General features: G+C 39.1%; 1 protein-coding gene across 1 annotated transcript in view; it reads right to left on the bottom strand.

The window, feature by feature from the left end:
- Positions 1 to 21,520, bottom strand: part of TMEM245 (transmembrane protein 245) — a gene marked incomplete at its 5' end in the record, with an annotated part of 71,748 nt that extends 50,228 nt beyond the window's left edge. Inside the window, 6 exons of the mRNA XM_042839191.1 lie at positions 3,956 to 4,125; positions 8,535 to 8,744; positions 10,804 to 10,911; positions 11,860 to 11,961; positions 12,795 to 12,912; positions 20,990 to 21,520. Of these exons, the coding sequence (XP_042695125.1) occupies positions 3,956 to 4,125; positions 8,535 to 8,744; positions 10,804 to 10,911; positions 11,860 to 11,961; positions 12,795 to 12,912; positions 20,990 to 21,520 (1,239 nt within the window). The remainder of the gene's footprint in view (positions 1 to 3,955; positions 4,126 to 8,534; positions 8,745 to 10,803; positions 10,912 to 11,859; positions 11,962 to 12,794; positions 12,913 to 20,989) is intronic.
- Between the last annotated feature and the right edge of the window lie 2 nt (positions 21,521 to 21,522).

Raw genomic sequence — 21,522 nt, 5'->3', positions numbered from 1 at the left:
AAAATCAACTTGTAATAGGAAGAAAAGAGCATAAGAACTTTAACAGTAAAACATATTCTTGCATTCAGCATGCTTTTTTTTTTTTTTAAACAAAGGGAGATATAACAAGTAAAAACAAACAATGATATTAACAGAGCAATCAGCATAACCTGGTAATTATTCCGAGTGTAAACATTTCAGATTTCAGAATAGGATTTGCACTCCAAGAAGGACATGTTACTGAAACACCAAAATTTAACATGAGATACTTAATGATAACATTTATATTCCCACCCAGGCAGTTTCATTTGTTATAACACCAGAAATAATAGCGATGTTTTGAAATATTTTTTTAGTTCCACATTTGTTTTATTACAACGTTCACATTCAATGTCTCAATGGAAAGAAATCTGACATACACACAAAAACAAACTGTAGATGAAATCAACGCATGGCCTTCATTTAATTCCATCAGTTGCACAAAAGGCTCTTCATTTCTTAACAGACCATTTCCTCTCCTGTACAGCTGTGCTGTTTTAATTATTTTTTATCTTTTACTAATACTCACACAAAGCACTCAAGTACACTCACTTAAAGTCTAGTTTCAATCGGACTATACTCTTAACTCTTGCTATTAGTAATCAGCAGCGTAACAACAAAGTGAAAAGCTTTAAGCCTATTGCTCATCTATGTGAGAAGTTAAGATAAAATAAGTTAGGTTTGCTCCTCCTTGAACACAAGAAAGATTATTATATTCTTAATTAATCCAGAGTGAGTTTTCAACAACTGCCTGATCTTGCATTAGCTCCCAATGAAAACAAAACATTCCTAATTTAAAAAAAAAAAAAAAAACAACAAACAACAGAAAACAACACTCAATGTTAATTAATTTTTTATCAGAAGCAAGATTTACAAGGAAATATGAACACCAGGAAATCTGAAAATAAAAGACATCACCAAGCACCCAGTTGTTTTCCTCTGTAGTTGTATGGCTTTAGTATGCTCAAAGAAAGCAGAACAATAGTGGAAAAAGGGACAGCAAAGCTTCAAAAGCTTCATACTGATAATGTACAATTTCTTTCTATTTTCCTTCTTCACCTACAGCATAATTTACAGCAAAGGTTAGAGCTCCAGTCTCAGCCAGAGCTTCTAGCAGAATATTTTGTTTTATTTACAAAATGTATGCCTCCTGTAATTAGTTGATCAATACATTAACAAGGACATATTGCATGCTAAAAATAAATGTTAATTAATAAAACAATTGTTAAGAGAAAATCTGGGGGGCTCTACTTGCCTATTTTACCAATATCTATATTTCAGTAGTTCTATAAGTAGGATAGACATACATTTAAGAATAGGTTATTAAGCTTAAAATTAACATTCTGGTCATTCAAAACAAATCAGGCTACAGTAACTTTTCCAGTTAATTACTGGAAAACCATTTATACAATATCTTATATGTCTATGAAACTAATTTCTAGAATAACAAATGCACTGGTAGAGATTCTGTCTGGCTTCTTCTTGTTTTAACTGTATGCTACAGTTCGTACCTGGGGAACTGAACCTCAACTTTATTCAAAGTCCAAACACCTTACTGTAGTCCTCCAGTTATAAAATTCTAGCATGCTCTATCTAGAAGCCCTGTGCAATAATCATGTGATTTGCTGGTCTATCAGAAAGGATGCATGCAACAGTATACCAAAAAATAGAGAAGTGAGTGCAGATCCTCTGATTATGCTGCCTAACTACCCAGAGAATTCAATGAAGCAAAACTACAGTCACCGTGCTAAAAGACAAAGGAGTTTTTCTTTTTTCAATTTTATCAGACTGAAGCAAACTATTAGTTCTTGACTGTTACTGAGAACATGCACGATTCTACTGAGTTGCAAGGTGAATAAACAGATGACAACAGAAACTTTTTCTCCTCCTCCTTTCTCCAGCAAACCCCTACATTTGAATCACTGAGTTCACCAGCTCCAGGGGCCAAATCTATAACTAGGGACTAATGAATACAGTAACGACACTGTTTCTAAAGTCCATTTAAACCAGATTTGCATGTATGGGCACATCCTGACCTATTGTTTAGAATGAAAATAAAAAACAATGCCCAACTTATCTCTGATAAGATCTTCAATTCAAATTTTGTCTGCGTTGCCAATAAGATAACCAGGAGCTGATGAGCAATAAGCAAGAACAGCCTGTCTTTTTTTAAAAAAAAAAAAAAAAAAAAAAGCAAACAACTTTATTTTAGTTAAGAAATAGATCTAACCCTACTGGCATTGCTGCCCAAATTCTTGGAGACAGGATGCATTCTTGATCCCATGTGGCACAGAACAAGCATATCCAGCAGAACTTAAAAGATTACGAAAGCATTAGTGTGACAAATACTGGAAGCCCACACATAACTCCAGTCACTCATGAGACAAGTGAATCACAACAGGCACAAACAAGGACAATACAATCATGCAGAATATCAAATGCATTTCTTTTAATGGCTAAAAGAGCTTGGATTGTTTTAACATACAGCACAGACACAAAAGTATGACCGTTAGCTAAAAAACAAGGGAGGGAAGATGAAGTAGTGTATTTTGTCCAACCTGTTCATTTGCTTAGACAAGAACAATATGAGGATAAACTGACCTTCAGACATTTAAGCTGAAGAGTGGGAAGTTCTGGTGCACATTAGGACAAAAACCCTACCTTTTTCAAGGAAAAAAAGGCTTAACAGAATTAGGAAACATCCTTTATCATGTAGATCTGTGATATGAAAACACTAAACTCAACAACACAGCAAAGACAATACATTACTATTCTGACAATACAGCACTATTCTGTCTAGACAGCCTTCTTACTTTCAAAGTAAAGGCTTTTAGTAAAAATCTTCGTACACTGTAAACTTTTTTCCTCTTTAACATGTTACATTTTCCCACTGTCTTCTGAAAACCCCTTCAACTTGTTCATAGCTGCATTCTGAAAAGGCTTTCTTTTTTCTATTTATTCCTCAACTCCATGGAACTATTATTTATTTCCTACACCCATTAACTCTTTCGTTGACCTATTGGCAGCCATTTATCCATTAGATCTGGGCTCAAATGTCTCCTTTTCTTGTAGGAATTCAGAGGTATTATCTGCAGATATCGGTCCAGATGTAAATGCTTTGACAAATTTACTTACAGGGTGCAGACCTTATGTTACTGAAATTCTGACATAACAGCTGTTTCTAAAGCAAGAATAATTCAACACAACTGTCACAGAAAGTACTTAAAATTCTTAAAAACTAGCAAAACTTACAAACAAAATAATTCATCAGGTTAAGTGAAAACTTATAATTCTGAAAGGAGGAGCCTTCATAAGTTTTCTGAGCTTTTTGACTTTGCCATTTGCAATGCACGTGGGGACGCATTTTGAAGGGGATGAGGGGAACTGAGAGGATCTCAGAAGTCTTACTCCACAGGTCTTCCCAAGTATTTTATCTATCATATTGCTTCTCCTACAAAAGAAAGCCTCCATTCTTTACCATACCACCATGTTCAACAACTTCTTGTCCATGTGGTTAGTATAAACAAATACATTCAAGCCAGCTCAGACCCTTCAGTCTGCACAACAGAAGAAGAAACATTTCATCTTTCACTTCCAAGCTCAGTAAGTTTAACTTCAAAATCTTTGCAACCAGATAAGGAGACTGAACTTAAGAAGTTTGCAGGACTCAGATAAGGAATCTTCTAAAGCTAACTCAACTTTCGTAAGTGACTTCTGTCAGGCTCTGCGTACACTGAACAAAAGTTAAATGTGTACTTCAGTGTGAATGGTGATAGAAGAGACAAGGTCTAAATTACACTGCAAGACAAATATACTTTTACATGACAGACATTTCTATTAGTGACAGACGTTCATTTTGGAGTTAAAGCGCCTCAGCAAACAGTTAACATAGAACAAAACAGATTTTTCAGTTGCTTAAGAAAGTAAGCAGAAATACCTTACTGTCAAGCTTCAGCATGACTCTTCCAAGCCCTCTGATGGGACGCGGTGCAAGAGCTTCCTGACGTTCTTTCACAAAGTTTTCAACAAGTTGCCACCAACTTTTGCAACGTTTTGCCATGAAACTCAGAACTCCAAAATGAACCACGAGTTTTTTAAGTGCCCAAGCTGCAACCACAAGAAGGAAATAAAAGGATTAGTGATTTTCAGAGGAGGACCACAAAACTATGCGACTATGGAAGATCGTCGAAAAAGAAAGAAAAGTTTTTATTCTGCATTAGAAACCACCTTGAGAATTTTGAAGTGATTTTACTACTGATCTCCTCATTCACTTAACAGACACACTTATCTACACTGAATTCAAACTGCACAAGAACAGAAGTGCCCATGCACTGCATACTTAGGCATCTAAGATTTCAGCAAGGCCTAAGATAAGCAGGTGCCAACCTGTGATTCCAGTACAGTGGGTTTATCATATGTTCATATGTACATACACAGCACAGATATCACGCTTAGAACTTATTAAAAGATTATATGTAAGAGAAGTTCTTCACTCATTCCTCGAGTTCCAGGCCTTCTATTCTGCTAAACCTACCTCTTCTATCAAGAGACTGACAACAGATCACAAAGTGAGTATACAAACCTTCAACTGAAATACAACTACTGATGATTTTTGCTTTTAAACATTTAAAACATTATCTTGAGATCAGCTCTGTATCTTGGTTTGAAGATCATCACAAAAAGCTTCAGAAAAAATCTACACTGCTCCTCAAAACCAGATAAAAGAAATAGGTCACAGAATGGTTTGGGTTGGAAGGGACCTTTAAGATCATCTAGTTCCAGCCCCCTGCAACAGGCAGGGACACCTCCCACTAGACCAGGTTGCTCACAGCACCATCCAGCCTGGCTTTCAATGCTTCCAAGGAGGGGGCATCCACAGCTGCTCCGGGCAACCTGCTCCAGTGCCTCACCACCCTCACAGTATTTTCTCCTAATATCTACCCTCTGCCACTTTAAAATCATTTCCCCTTGCTCTGTCGCTGCCTGCCCTTCTGAAAAGTCCCTCTCCAGCTTTCTTGCAGGCCCCCTTCAAGTACTGGAAGGCCACTATAAAGCCCACTCAGAGCCTTCTCCAGGCTGAAGAGCCCCAGCTCCCTCAGCCTGCCCTTGTAGGAGACGTGCTCCACCCCTCTGATCATTTTCATGACCCTCCTCTGGACCCACTCGATGAACAACTCTTCCCTTTCCTTTTGAAAAGAAGCGTTTTGCTATCACAGATCGCTTTTCTCCGATATTCCTGACGTGGATCCACTGTACTTAACAACATTAGAAGTCTAGCATTACAGTTAAGGAAAAAAACCACACCGGTATCTGTTTACTTCCAATAAGATACTGCCCAGAAACTTCCACATACGTTTTTTTCTAAGACATCTCTGTTCTCCTTGCTTACTGAGTATTTACTCAAAAACTAGTAAAAAAATCACGATAAAGAATGTGAAAGCAAAGAAAGAATGCTACATACAAAACTTTCCTCAGAAGCTAATGGGCCTTTAATATCCTGATTTTTTTTTTTTGCCACATTTTTTTTTATTCAACCTCTGTAATACAACTGATTTTACTGGAGTATCAGTGAGAACATGTAAGTCGCTAAAAACATAACATGATCCTATATATCATATTTACTGCAATATTTGATACTGAACTCCCCATCACTAGATTCAAACACAGTTTTAAAAAAGATTTTCTTTCTCCAAATTAGATGCATTACTTACTGCCACACTTCCATACTACAACAATCCTCCCATCATGCAAAACACTCCTTACGCTTCTACTTGGAGACATCCAAAATGACATCCGTGGCCCCAAAGGTAAACTTCTAACACCCACAGTGCATTTATCAAGGTTCCACAAAAGCCTATTACTTTAAAGCAATTCAAGTATATGAAGAGCTCACTCAACAATTCACTGAGATTTGGTTTGCTTGCCTCTGGCACCATCATGTGGCAAATACAGGATTTAGCCTCTTAAATTAAATAATCTAGTAAGCTTTCTTACAGAGATCATCAGGTGAACAAACAGGAGAAAAGCGCAAGTGCCAACCTACAGCACTTAACTTGTAGGTTGAAGCTTTGTATGACAGAATGCCACTGATGGTAAATACACTGGTGGCAAACCAGGGAAAGTTTGCATTTTCAAGAAGCGACACATTTGAAATGGCGTTCTAAACTTTTGCTGTTATTTAAATACAAACATTTGAACAGTATCTTCTAAAGTAACTGACTGCACACTTTCTGCAAATGGGATATCAACAAGTCTAACAATCACACAGCTGAAATTACAGTAGGATAAAGAGTCGAGAGAAAAAGTGAAATATATATTTGACAGAACAAGCAAGCAAATGAAAGACCTTAAGGCAAGACAATACCAGGCTGACATCACTGAGCAAATGCTACAGTGTTCCACAATTTGGTTTATTGCTTAGCTCTTGAATTCAAAAGTCATCCTTTCACCTTTTCATTTTGTGGAATAATTACTTTCTGCCCTCTACATCAAGCAATTTTAAGAGCATCTCATTCCACTGAATGAAAAATTATTTCAAGGAAAAACATTAATGGTTGCAAGATATTACTAATAATCTAAATGCTGTTTCACATGCATCCTTTCTACTATTGTGAGTTATGCTATCAAAAGTAACCCCTTCGAACTTCAAGATTTGTTGTTGATGATGTTTGCTTTTAAACACGCTAGAAGCAATCTCCTCCAGGTCTCTGAATTTAAGTATATTTATCAGCCTTAAACTTGGAAAGTTGCAAGAAAACTTGCTTTATATGCCCTGCTATTTTCCACTACTACGTATTTTTAATACCACTTCTCTTTTATTAAACTGGGTTTATTCTCATCTGCTTTCTCACACTTGATGTGATCCACTGGTATAATTTCAGCTCTGTTCATCATTATACTGCCTTCTCATAACATTTTTGCGGTGATAGAGTTACATTCATTGTCTACGGCTAAGAAAAAGCACTTACTGCCCAGTGTTTCTCATAAGACAGCAGGTCACAAAACATTCTCAAAATTAATTTCTATTTTGGCTTGAGTTTATTGCTCAGGTAGCTGATTTAACCTTAGGGACTGGCAACAGCAGTATTCATCCATTTCAATTACAGATTCGCACTCTCATCTGAATTTGTCTGGATCAAGCTTACAACCAACCACCGTTGTCTGCCTAACTGCAAAATTATTGTGCCCATTTTCCCCTCCCACACAAGCAGTTATTTCCAACTATTACACCACCCTTGAGATTTTTAGGAAACTGTCTATAATGTAGGAGATAATTTTAGGAGAGTCTATAATGTCTTTGTGTACCAGGTAGCAGAGTGGCCTCCACAGAAAGAGACCAGGGAAGAGTATGAGGTGGTTCTAGCCAGCTCCTCAATGCCTATAGCAGACCACAGCTGAGCCACATGTGCTGCCTCCATGAAAGTGTTTTTAAGAAAGAGCAGAAAACGCTAGAGGAGAGGAGGAAGGAACATAGAAAAGAACAGGGAGGAAATGAACAGAGAGGAGGAAGGAACAAGAAGGGCAGAGGAGCAGAAGCGCCCCATTAGAGAGCAGGCACACCAGAGGGACTGCGGTGCTAGCCTCATGCCTCAGTGGGGGCAACACAGCCTACGGATAAGCCTACACTGAAGCACAGGGAAAGAGTAAGCAGCTTTGTGGTACTTTTGCTGCTTGCTGGACCCACCCACAAAACATGGAAAAGGGATAAACAGTATTAGATGCATTAAAAATGCTGATAGTTAATGTTTAGAGAAAAGCCAAAAGAAATCAGGGAACTCACTTTGTTTACAGTTGGGGAAAGGACAATTCAGATTTACAACAGGCCAGACTTTTTTCTAGAGTTCCTATCTTCCCTATCTACCCTCCAAGAAAGGCTACTGGAGTGGCATTCAGCTTATAAATCACTTCCTCAGACAGCTATCAAATATTCCATTCTTCTTGATATGTAACAGAACAGATGCACAGACGTGAAGTGACAAAGCCAACTAGCCTGAGAGCTAGAATTAGAATCAAATTTATCTTGTGATTTGTTCACAGAATTTAGCAACATATTTTTAATGGAAATTAAAATAGATGTATGAGTTGTACTTCAACAGTGAATAACAGCAAAAATATTTTCTGTGAATACATACAGAAACATGAAAGAGAAGACATCAAAAGGAAGAAAACAAAAGTACTCCAAACCAAAAGCATTCCTACAATCTAAGGTGTGGCACTAAATTGTTCCAGGTAACGTACATAGTAACAACAGTCAACAGACAAAGCAATTTTACAATGACAGCTGTCCACTACACGGTAACAGACAGCCCACATTAATCCTACTAGAAACTACAGTTCATAGATAACATTGATGTTTTTGAACTCTGAACACCTGAAAATAGGAAGTCATTAAAAAGCTTTAAATTTTAAAAAGCTGTATAAGCCTATAGACCTTTCCTTTTACTTCACTTTACACAAAGTCTACAGCTATCCAAAGTCATCATTTAAAAAAACACGCACAGTAATTTTATTACTACCTGCAAAAGGCACTGGCAATAGCTGCACAATCCATAAATTTAGCCATATCTGGACAATAACAATTGCCCACACAAGTGTAATGAAGTAAACATCACTAGTCTTCTTTTTTTTAAGAAAAGAACCAATCTCAGGTCTTTGTCTGTTCCCAGAAGAGGACGCAGAGGAGAAAGATGACGAAGCTTGTGGAGGTGGATCACCTTCTGTGGCACCTAAAACAAACAAAAGCAAAGAAGTGGAAGTTATCACATTAATCTCCACCGCAGAACAGAATATTGCTCCCTACGGCCAGCTTATCCAGTTGATGGTTTTGTGTTGTTGCTATTTTTATTTCTTTGTAATTTCACTAGATGACAGTAACAGCTTTCACACCGATCTGTGACTTGAAAAGCTAGAACAGGGCTGCATAGGCTTTCCCAAATCACGCATCACCATGTCAGACAGTTCAGGGAGGAACAGAAAAGAGATGCTACAGCCTCTAAGAGGCCTCTTATTGCCACACATTAATTGCAAGCTAGATGTACTTTAGCAAATAACCACAAATCTCTGGAAACCTCAGGAAAACAGAAATTTTTGTATTAATCTTTTCAAGGACTCCTTTAAAAGAAACTCCTTTAAACAAAATGCACAAACAAAACGAGAATCTTAAAGAGTGTCTTCAGGTTCTATAAAACCTTATTAAATGCAGTCCATAACGTCTTTGTAGATGAGAAGATAGGAAACTCTGTATTTGTCCTTTTTCTATTGTGAAGGGAAAGAACAGCAGCATTCACAAGCCAAAAAACACAAAACTGGCTAACTGCCTCAATAACAAAAAACAGAACAAAACAAAGAAAAAAAATAAAAAATAAAAATAAAAAAAGACACCTTTGTGAAACCGCTGTAGTTTGCTTCCAGCTAAGAGGGAACTTAACAATTTGAAAACAGAAAAGAAGTTGTCATGAAGAGGAAGAGAAATTAAAACTAACACGTAAGTTAAAAAAGAAAAAAAAAACAGCAATAAAGAAAACCACAACCATTTACACTATAGATCTGTGGGAGACTGACTCTTAACTGTATGTTCAAAATCCAGGCAAAAAAACACCACCCACTTCCAAAATTAAATGTAAGAAAGAGCAATAAAAGAAGGCTGCCACACAATGCTCCATTCTGAAATTTCAGGATATGTCCATGGTGTTCTGTGCTTATTTTCATAATAGTCTTGTAAAATGTAGAAATAAAGATGAGAAAAGAGTAAATTGTCCACAGTCATTTCCATATTTAAAAAACAAGTTTGTTTTCAAGTACAGTTTACACTGACATATTTAAAATTTGGAAGGGTGTTTGTTTCAACAGATTTCTGAAGAGATTGCTCTACATCAACTGTTTTTTACCCAACTGCTGAAGTAACTTCTTAGCTTCACAAAAGGCACTCTTTAGACATTCTTAACATAACATGCTCAAAGGATTCTCTCTTGCACACTCACTATGCTTCCTCCTCTTCACAGTTTCCTCATTACAGAGGATATAAAGAACATCCTGTGTTCAAGTAGACCACTCGGACACAACCAATTTCAAGCTGATGCTTTGGAAGCTTATATTCTGTCAAGTTGAATAACCTGTTTCACAGGAAATTGATGAAACCTTTCGGTTGTCAGGTCTCCATAATAGCTTATTTTTCAAGTATCCCACGCCATTCCATAAAGGCGTACTCAGAAAAATGATGGTAAAGCTCAAAACCAGTGATGGATATCTGAACATCCTCTTTGCAACATTTTCAAGCCATTTCTTATAGACTTCTGTTTTTGCAAGTGAAATGTCATGACTCAAGCTACATCCTCAAGTAAACTCACTAAAGGAAAGACATTCATCATGCCAGCTGAAAAAGACAGTGAAGTCTTTTTGTCACTGTGATGTACAGAAATTTTATTCTTCTCTGCCTGTACCTGCTCCAGTTATATCTTGTAACAGACAACAAATCAAAGAGAAGAGTAAACAAAGTAAATAAAATAATAAAGGCAAGGAAAAAATGTCCTCATTCTGAAAATAAAATTTGCTGGTTAGGTTTTCAAGGTGCACAGACAGCCACACACTATAACTTGAAAGCTGTTTTTTATATATCGCCTTCTTAGCATTTTTTTCAAAACAGATAAATCACTTTGATAAAGTACGAATGTGCTATTTTGATACAAATGAAAAAGAGAGGGCCCACTTTGAAATTTGTTCTTTATTCCCCCTAATTTCATGCTGTCAGAGCAAATTTAAATGTCTTCTTACAGAGAATTCAGTCACCTGAGGGTTGTGAGGAACGTTCACTACTGAATTCATCTTCTGTCACGGAAATTGCCATGGCAATTGTTGAAGCAGCAATGGAAATCATCTGACCAGGAAGCTCTGCCCCTGTAAAATATATGCGTATGTAATTTAAGAAAAAAGAAAAACAAACAAAAAACTCAAGTCTTAAGATGTTTTATGTGTTTCTTGATATCCACTGAAGCTGTCAAATAACACAAATTATACTAACAGATACTGTTAGTTTTTAATATGTCTTATCTATAGTCAGTGTTATCAAACACAAATGAATGCTATTAATTTTAGTACTACAACTGGAGGCAAAACACAAAAGCAGTTATTTACATTTCCCTTGCTAGAGAGCTGCTACTGATGAAGTCATTTGCAGTTGCTGACAGTTCAGCTAATCTAAAAATCTCTACAGCAGATAGTTTTACTAACCAAGACGATGATGACGTTCAGGAAAGCAGTAACAGCAAAACAGGAAAGAAGTTTCCTAAAGCAGCCATACAACTATTACTGGATAGGAACAGATGACATTTCTTTATATCCAAAATTGATTTGCAACAGGAGAAAGTTATTTTTTCTCAAAGTCTAAACACAAACCATAAAACACACATTAACCAGAAACAATTAGATAGGAGAAACTTGCTGGATGGAGTTGTCTCAATTTCTCTCACACACAGTATTACAAGAGCTATTAAACCCACACTGATCCTTTCCTTCAAGATTAGCCTTTGATTCCCTTTTTCCTGGGCTTTCTTTATGCTTGAGGCTTTATATAGGATTCTCTAGTGTTAAATTATAGAAATATATTCTCAGCTGTAGTTAAGGGGGATGGAGCTTGATAACGAGTCGCTACTTTGCTATGAAAAGGAAACTATCCATTTCAAAGATTTTCTGTAAAAAACTGAAGATTCACTTCCGTCCACATAAACCACCTTGTTATAAATGTGCTAAAATCTTCCAGTTAATTCTTCCAATTGACATGATATTGAATTTACAGTGATATAATCCCTGTTCTCAACTTCAAATAGATAGAGATTCATTTCTTACCAGAAGATTCCTTTCCATTCTGCTGGTCATGCAACATGCCTACAGTCATCAGAACAACTATAACCAGGAACACAGGAATTCTCCAGCAGCCTGCCACAGAAGCTGAAAAAGACGGTATTTTTAAACAACAAAAATGAGACTACTAATAATCACTACATTTAGGAAAACCAAGGTAAGCATCCCACTAACGAAGAAAAAACTAGGCAGAAACTGTCATAAAACAATGACAGTTAAAACAAATAAAACATGATTCTTGCATTCCCATGGAGGAATAAGAAAAGCAGGTGAGCAAGTTTCTCTATTAATAAGCCAAGCTGTTACCATGCTGTGACTCTAAACTATGCTGATACATCTAAAATTACATTAAAACATACATGAAGTAAAAACATTTCAGAAATCAGAGGCAAACCAAATCCCCCTTCCTAAAAAGAAATGGATCTATTTTAGATCTCTAGAGTGGTTATCAAGCAGTGCCTTCTTGGGTTTCAACTTTTCATCTAGTATTTCCAGAAAATACAAGACTACAAAACATAAGCTAATGCAAAATTGCTATCTACAGCTACAAACCTCAGCAAAGCATGTCTATGTGTTCATCAAAATCCCTGAAACTTGCTGCTAAAGCAAAGTAAATCACGAATACGTTCTGAAATCCTTCATCATTATAGTCTTTTATTATTTGCTCAACACTGCCACCATAAACTCATATGATAATGTAATCTGACATTCTTAAACATGTAAAATCAATTACTACAGTCATATTCTATTATAATCTTATATTTGCATCACAGATTACACAGACTACTGATAAATTTATTTGCTACTTTTGATATAGACTTGCTTAATGACTGCTGACACAGATGGGCTTTCTTGCTTCTAGTACTACTATTAAATGTATTTTACATATGGACACAATAGAAAAATAATTTGTTACTCACCTAAGTGAAAGAGCAGCATGATCCACACAGGGACAGAGACTGCTTTCAGGTAACGCTCGGTGCTTATATTCCACTTGAATGAAACCATCAACAGATAACCAACTACCAATGTCCATATCTGTAAGAAAAAGACACACAGCTATGTACACATACACACAGTACAGCTGTAATTGTGCACACACACCTCTAGCTGCTGTAGCAAGGAGCTTGATGTCAGGTTTCAATTCTGAAATGTAGGCTTCTTAAAGAAGGATCAAGCACAGGACTTCAGCCCGCATGCAAGAGGAGTGCAACGTCGGCGCTAAGTGAAAGGAGATAAGGCCACACATGCCTTTGGCCTGACATCAGTACGGTCTGAACGTGAGAGGGAATACACTCTTTGCTTGACAGAAACCCTGAAGGAGGTTATCCAGCAGAATCCAAGCACCTGCTCTGGAACTACTAGGGAAAGATCAGAGTCTAAATGTACAGGACCAGAAGCAGCACCAGGGGGGCTTTAGGGGACACAGAGCCAGCAGAGCACCACTCAGTCCACCACAGCACAACTTGCCAGCTTCTGTGCTCCAGCTCAAAGAAATAACGGGGCTTTATATCAAAGACTGTCATTAGGAAGGACAAAAAAACAAACAAAAAAAAAGGCCTCTCCCCAGCAGCTTTCGTTCACAGAAGTCATGACTTCAAAACTCGTCACATGAAATTTTATCAAAACTCATTTTACTGAAGCCATAAAATGGTTCTGCAGTAAAAAATTAAGTACCACTACTTCGGTTACGCTACTTGTAAAAAGCAGGTATAAATCTGCTTATCAGATTAATGACGTGAGAGAGAGAATTCTATAATTAAATCTTGAAGAATTTTAGCTTGAAAATGATGAAAAGAAAAAAGCAGAAACCATAAAAGGCTGCAGGAGATAGCTGATGCGCAGTAGAGATGAAATAAGTATGAAAACCTGCAGAAAGTTTCAATAGTGCGTTCTCCTTAAATATACCTCATATGTGTGAGATACTTCTGCCTCAAATTCAACAAACATTCTCTGACTCCCTATCCATAACCGGCTAAGAAAACCTTTGAATTCCCATTCATAAATTCATAAATCCCAACAAAGCTTGAACAGAGCAGCTTTTAACTGCATTTGCTGAATCAGACTTCACTGCAAAAGCTAAGAATGCACTGGCAGAGGCAGAGAACAAGCAATTAGGCAGAAAAGCAGAACACAGTGAATGAATGAGCATTCACCTCTATTCTGCTTTATGACACGGAAGAGGCAGACCCTCAGTGAAGGAGTCTGTGTGACTATTCCAACAAAGACTAAAGCCTAAAACTTATTAAAAGTCCTAGGCATGAAGATTTGAAATAAATAAATAAATGAATCAGGTTTGACCCACAGCAGCATGCTAAAGGCAATACAGGTTTTCAATCAAATTCATCCAGAAGTCATATTGCAGCACAACTGCAAGAGATAACTCAGTTCCAAGACAACGCCCTTCTCCTAAATGCCAGCCACACAACATCTGTGTGCACATGCCATTGGAGACAATTTTTAACTTTTAGTGACAAACTGCCAACAACAGACACGCTAAGTTGAATCAATTAGATTTTCTAATGAAAAATAAACCAAGAGTGGGAGGCCAGATATGAGCCTATGGTTAACAGCCAACAAACGAAAACATGCTCCACTGCCTCTGGCTGGTTCAAGAGGTTTCACCTCAGTGATACCGTGGTGCGATCAACTCACCATCAGTTTACCTTACAGCGAAGCACCTCTCAAAACTCAGTAGCGCTTCCCTACGCTACAGGGGGCACACTGAATGGGAACTACCCCAGCCTCCTTCCAACAATTCATGGCTGAAAGCAGCTGACAGAGCAAATTAACTTACATTGACAAAGAACAGGATTTTATCCCTTTCTAACTTGGCAACAGCTTAGTTCTGATTTTTGGAATTTTTTGTTTCTTTAACTCTTTAAGTGCCTTCGTTATATAATTTTTCCCTCTTTTTTTTTTTTTTTTTCCCCAAATGGTCTCTAAACATTTTGGCTATGAGAACAGTAACATGACCATTGCAACAACTGTCTCCATGGAAATGAAGAATAACAGACACTTTGCTTTCACTGAAATTAAGTTTAACTGTGGATACACAAGCCACCCTAACCCACAATGCACACAGATGTGATTTACGCAGGCACAGTTAACCAGGTAACTAATGCACACTCTTCAGATACTGCAAAATACAGTAGCTACCATTAACTGTTTATTAAACAGAAGTCAGTCATAGATGCCTTTCACCATCTACTCTGCATTTTAAATGCTTATTTGATCTCAATATTTACACTAATGAACAACTCCTATATATCAGCATTTAAAAGCTTTCCCTCTTCCTTCCTTCATTTATTCTCAATGTCTGAGCAGACAGAGACCTCCTTCCTCAAATCTTTCTTGCCTTTTCCAGCATCTTTGCTAAATGAACAAAAAAGTTGCTTTGCTTTCAGACATATTAAAACCAAACATATAAATAAGCTGTATACTTCTCTGAACAAACAGTTCTATTACTGCAGAGCAATTTCTGTTATTTCAGTATCCACTTTTGGGTTACAGCAGTAACTTTGAAACAGCAGATCTTTAATTGCCTAAGCAAGTCTGAGGGGCTTCAGTTCTCTTTTAATCGCCACCTGGAGTCAAAACTACACCATAAAAAGGCTGCAGATTTTACATTAAGCATCTCCTTTGGCGTTTCGATTTCTCTTTTTAATCTTACTGTCAGAAAGCGTAAGATTTATTAGCACGTTTCAACCAATGTTAGCAAAAGACTGTTTTCAGTTCCAGTTAAAGATGGAAGAATTTAAAAATACGAGAAATGGTTTGGCTCTGGCATCTGTTTTCAATGAGAATGAGCTCTCTTTCTCCTCAACTCTATACAGTAAATTCCACTATTTATTTACACAGCGCACTCTTGGTATCAGCAGGTTAATCTTTAAGGGAGAGGCTTTACAACTGAGCTCATTTAATACTTCACTGCTAGTGAAAGCAGCACTTCCCTTCTCTCCTACTGATGGAGATGCAGCCTCACCTCTCCTAGAGACCATACGATCATTACTTACTTTCAAAATCAAATTATAAATCGACGGGGGGATGTTTCCAAGCAAGCTGTCTCGAGTATACGCATATCTAGATTTCATACAAATCCTATAAAAACAAGGGAATTTCATCATTTTAGGCTTTTGCAATCATCAGCAGTCATTCCCCAAGCATGGAGTCTTCTCAGGCACTCCATGCTTGTTTCGCAAACTTAAAAGCAGTGTTACACCAGATGATGCCAGCCAAAAAAGAGATCTTGTGACATTATTTCTAACCTCTTCCTCCTCAAAGGAATGAATGATGGCAAAAGCTGAGCAGAAAAGTACATTCTTAAAAATTGAATCCATGTAAGGCATTACATGCGTCAATAAAAGCCAATTCTCTGCCATGACAAACACCACAATGTTTTCTTTATCTAATTGAAAATGTTTTTCTAAACAAGAAAAAAGATAACGAGGTAAGTGAGGAATTATGGACCCATCATTTTTATTCCAGTTTTCAGAACTAAAATTGCCCCTTTCAGCCCAAACCATTCTGTGATAACAATGGATATTTTAAATATTATCTAAGCAAGTAAATGACATGGTGATTTTTTCTAAAAAAGTGCAAGCAAGTGTACACCTGTGTTATTTATTCCCTGTACTGCCCTCACAGGAATGGAAATTTGCATCTGTTCTACTTCTAGAATCTCCAGTTATGATATATAACCATTTAAATACTTTGGATTTTAACATGCCATGACTTTTAAACCAGTTGAAGCAGAAGCCTGGTGCTCAGCAAAATTCCAACTTTCTGAGGTGACTCAACTAGGAACTTACAGTTGGAATTCTGAGTCAGGAAGGAACTGACCTTCAAATCAATACTGTCCCGCACGAGTTAAAAGCATTTTCCATGTCTTCTGCAACATTTCCTGTGTCATGAATGTAAGGAAATACACTACACTAAGATACAGAAATCTGCAGCTCTGGGTGCTAACACTTCCCTCCTACAATTCACGTTTCCTATTTCAGTGGAAAAATTACTTATGAGAATCTTTGTTAATACAAAGCTATTCAGGAATCAAACTTTTCCCCCAGATAGAGAGTGTCTCATGATGCCACTGTAACCACAGATGGAGCTTTGATTTATGTTAATTTCTTGTTTTATTCCACAGAGCGCAGCTAAAGTTGGTCAGCTCTATACCAACATTCCTTTCAAAAGTGGAATAAAATAAATACTATTGTGTTCAAATAATAAATACAAAGAAATATCCATCTTTACGTGGCGTTCATCACTAGGCTCAAGACTTGCATCAGCTTCAGGCCTGTAAATCACTTCAGGCATGTAAACCTAAACAGACTAATATGTCTTTTCAGAATAGGCAAGTCCTGGAACATTCTCCCAAAGCTGAGGTGGATATGGAGGAAAAGGTGGAAAACACTATGAACAGCCTAGTTTTTTCCTGCTCCTCTCTATCTTGTTTTAAATAGGACACTACAAAGTTATCTCTACCATGTTTTGATAACAAACCTGAACTTTGGTTTTGGCAGCACGCGTTTACAGTCACTTCCTGACTGGCTGACTTCACAGGTTGTCACACCAAAATAGCAAAAGGATGATTACAAACGGCAAAAAGAATACTTCAAAAATCAGAACTGCATTTTTCTCACTTATAGTTATGCCAACATTCTAGTCAGATTTAACCCTCTCCTTTGCTAAAACAGAAATTGCCCAGTAGGTGAACTCTGCAAAATATAGACGCTCTTTCTTCTCTGCAAGTGACCCCCAACAGCACTACAGAAGCAGAACACTATAGATGCCTGCAACCCCAAATGTTTGTCAGGAAGCACATTTGAGTATTTCAGTCTGACACGGATGCCTTAAGGACTGCTGACACCTAGCGCCAGCACAGTGGTGTTAGCCCTGGTGGATGTCTTTGACAGTTCCTTGACAGAGAGAATTAGACAATCGACAGGCGAAGACATACAGCACCTTCTTAGGCAATACGCCGTCCAACGTACTGGTCACAGAAAACCTTATTTCCAGATTTACCCAGCACTGTAGTGAGGAAAGGACCAATTAGGTCCTCTTACTGCATGCTACTGGCATAAAATGAGTTGTACCCAGTGTGTTCAGATACAGCCCAGCTAACAGTTTCAGACACCTACAGTTACACACAGAAGACAGACAAGACATATTTCTGAACCTCATCAATAACTTATGACAAACCACAGAAAAAAGATTAGCCATAGGACAAAGATCTTGACAGCCCCATAACCAAATTCACCCTGGAGAATCCTGGCCATTATTACCACGTCGGATTTAATTTACTCAGAAGATAAACGTCACAGTCAATGTAGAAGGGCTGTATAATTCATTTCATCCGCTGGGATGTTTATGGGAAACTAAGTACTTCCTAAATAAACACAAGCATTTGACTCCCAGTGATAGATAAATAAATAAATAAATAAATAGAACCAAGAGCATTTCCTGTACAGCACTGCAACTGCAGAACGTCAGGATAAAGTAACTTGAATTGTCGTCACAGAGCAGAAAAATTTTTTGTGCCTTAGTATAGAGCTGGATACAAGATCCCTCTTACAAAGCTACAGTGGACACAGCAGTCCAAGATTAGTCTTTAAACAGTGCGAGAACTCTGAGGGCAACTACTGAAATTGGTGCAGCATATAAACAGGTATACATGAGTATAAATATATATAGCTATATATATATGTATATAAACACGGCATCATCAGTCTGCTATGGAACAAACTCCTCCCTGTTTCAAAAAACATACAGGAAAACTTTGTTCTTCCCTATTAGGTTACTTGATGTTCACGTAGAGCACATATCCTCTACATAACAGGCCCATCAGTCTCCTCTATTTCTCAAGCAAGCTTTTTCAAAGAAGGTGCATTAACTGTACAGCGAAAAAGGAAAGGAGATGGTGGGAAAGTGACGCTTATAGACCAGCCTAAGATCCTGGGCTTATTCTCCAAAAGCAGGATTTTACAACTACTTAAAGAATGGAGCCTATCATGATGGGATCTAGGATTCCCAACTCAAATTGCAGAAGTGTCAAAGAAATCCCGGACAGGAATGCAATCATTTCTCAATCTTCATTCATCAACACTGTGAATGGCTTTTCCAGATTTGAGGACAACAGCACCAGAAATCTCTGCAGTGTACTGGTGCCAAGATGCAGCTTTCTATGTCACTATCACATGCTACTCCTGCATTTGGAGAACACTGTTCTGGAAATAAGAAATTTCATCTCTGTATCATGGCTTAGTAGGTATCATACTTCTAGAAAACTAAATGGTACCCAAATAAACCATAATTTTCTCAGTGAAATTCTAACAACAGACACTTCTCACTCCCCTAGTACAGCAGAGGGAACCAGAAAGGTAGGAGGGAACAGTGGATGTTCATCCTCTCTGCAACTAGCAGGGGCAGCCAGGTGGTGCAAAGCTCCCAGTGAAAATAACTTTACACCTTTGCTGGAAAGAATTGCATGTGCCTAGAGCACAAACAATCACAGTTTGTAAGATAAAAGCTGCCATAAACAACTGCACACTGCTACCCAGATGCAGCTCTCACTGTCAAAACCAGCCACACTGCAACAGGCATTACTGTATCTTTTTTAAGCTTTTACTAAATTATTTATACATTATGTTTCTGGCAAAAAAAAAAAAAAAAGTGTTCCCTACTGGATAAGAGAAAAAAAATTATTTATTCTGTATTAAGTTGTTGTGTACTGAAGTATTTCCAAACACAGAAATCTGGATTGGCTTAGCAGGCTGCTAAAATTAAGGGCAAAAAATGAGATGACCATCCCTTTTGCTTATCACAGAGTATGTACTAACAAATTTTCATGCACAATAATACAGAGAAAGAACCATTCAAATCCCAGAGAACAATGGAGCAAACTGACTTGCAATCTGCAAAACTCCTGTGTAGCTAGCAAGCAGGCCATGCACATGCAAACATGGTCCTGCAATCCAACATGGAAATGAAAACTGGAATAGGAAAACACTACAAAATGTATAGAAGATGCCTGGCTGAGCAGAGGAAATTTACAAAGGGGAGTGCTGGGGTTCTCTCTTGTACAGTGTCTCAGTAAGAGAATCAGACAGTGCCACACCTCCACGTTTCTCGAGCACCTCCAGGAACAGTGACTCCACCACCTCCCTGGGCAGCCTGTTTCAATGCCTCACCACTCCTGCAAATTTATGTTTCTTAATTACCCAACTTGAACCTCCTCTGGCACAACTTAAAGCCATCACCTTGAGTCCTATCACTAGTTAGCTTAGCTGGCTAACTGGTTTGCTTAAGGAAGACCACACTTAGCTCTTCTGACATGAACCCCATGTCCTCCCAAGGAACTTGAGGCTTTATAAGTTCTGGGAACTTCTTTTTTCTTCCCAGTTAAAATCTTACAGCACTTCATCGAACAGGAAGGTCACTTCAGAAGCACCAGCACAAAGCATAAGAATCAGATGCAGCCGAACAAGCCTGTAGAGAGCAGGCACAGCCATGGGGTTGTGCACTACTTAACTTCTTGCAGCCTTCCCACACCAGCCATCGTTACAGTGTGATTAACCAAGTCCAAATAAGGGACTGGACTTAGCCAAGTCACACAGCCTAGCAACAACACATCTACATAAGACGTTTGCCAACCCAGAGGGAAATCTGAAGCTTAGCAAGGCAATGGCACAGCAACTAACCAAAACTTCCAGTCAGTACTGACAAGTCATGCTTGTGTTCCTTCACCACTTCACCGCAGGTAAATGGAAACGCTCGTAACTCGTCTCCTTATAAAAAAGAGAACGCCTGCCTATCCTGCCTACTCAGTCTTAACCACACTCACGAGGACTAAACACACCTCCCCGACACTTTCCAGCACGCGACAATAATTCGGAGCAGAAAGCCACGCGCATCCCTTCCTCCCATTTTCACACTCTCTCCAACACCACAAACGCACTGGTGTAAGCGGCTCAAACCAGCCGGCGGGACACCTGCCAGCACACACGCGCCCGCCTTACGGCTCCCACGACCTCCGTCGCGCAACAAGTGAGATGGCGCCGGGCCGCGCCCAGCCCCGCCGCCGCCCCTTCCTCATTCCCTGCGGCCCCGCACTCACCCACTGGCTGCTGAAGTAGTCCAGCCCCTGGCAGATGAGGCGGGCGGCCTGGGCCAGCAGTACCTGCACGCCCAGGGAGCTGCCCAAGCAGTACAGCCCGTAAAGCAGCGGCCCGCCGGCGCCCAGCAGCAGCAGGAGCCGCCGGCGTCGCAGCACCTGCTCGCCCAGCGCCTCCACGCCGTAGTTGGCGAAGCAGAGAGGCAGCAGCAGCGCGGCCAGCAGCACGGGCGTGCGGGAGCGCTGCAGGCGGCCCAGCCAGCGGCGGCCCAGCGCCGTGAGCGAGCTCTTGAAGGGGTGCAGGAAGGTGCCGCACAGCACGGCCCACAGCAGCGGCCGCAGGAAGGCCTCCAGAATGAAGTAGACCAGCACGGCGGCCCCGCAACACAGCCCCGCGAACAGCAGCGCGCCCGTGTTGTAGAAGGCCTGCTTGATCGGCTTCTCCAGCCGCGGCAGCGACATCCCCGCCGCCCCGGCCGGGCCGCCCAGCGGCAGCCGCGGCGCAATCGGCGCCGCGCCCTCCGCCCCGCCGGGGC

The sequence above is a fragment of the Centrocercus urophasianus genome, unplaced genomic scaffold (genome assembly GCF_019232065.1).
Source record: "Centrocercus urophasianus isolate 14NV4802_14NV808 unplaced genomic scaffold, USGS_Curo_1.0 seq_11, whole genome shotgun sequence".
NCBI classification, from domain to species: domain Eukaryota; kingdom Metazoa; phylum Chordata; class Aves; order Galliformes; family Phasianidae; genus Centrocercus; species Centrocercus urophasianus.
Note: the sequence above shows the minus strand (reverse complement) of the source record. Positions and strands in the feature narration are given on the sequence as shown.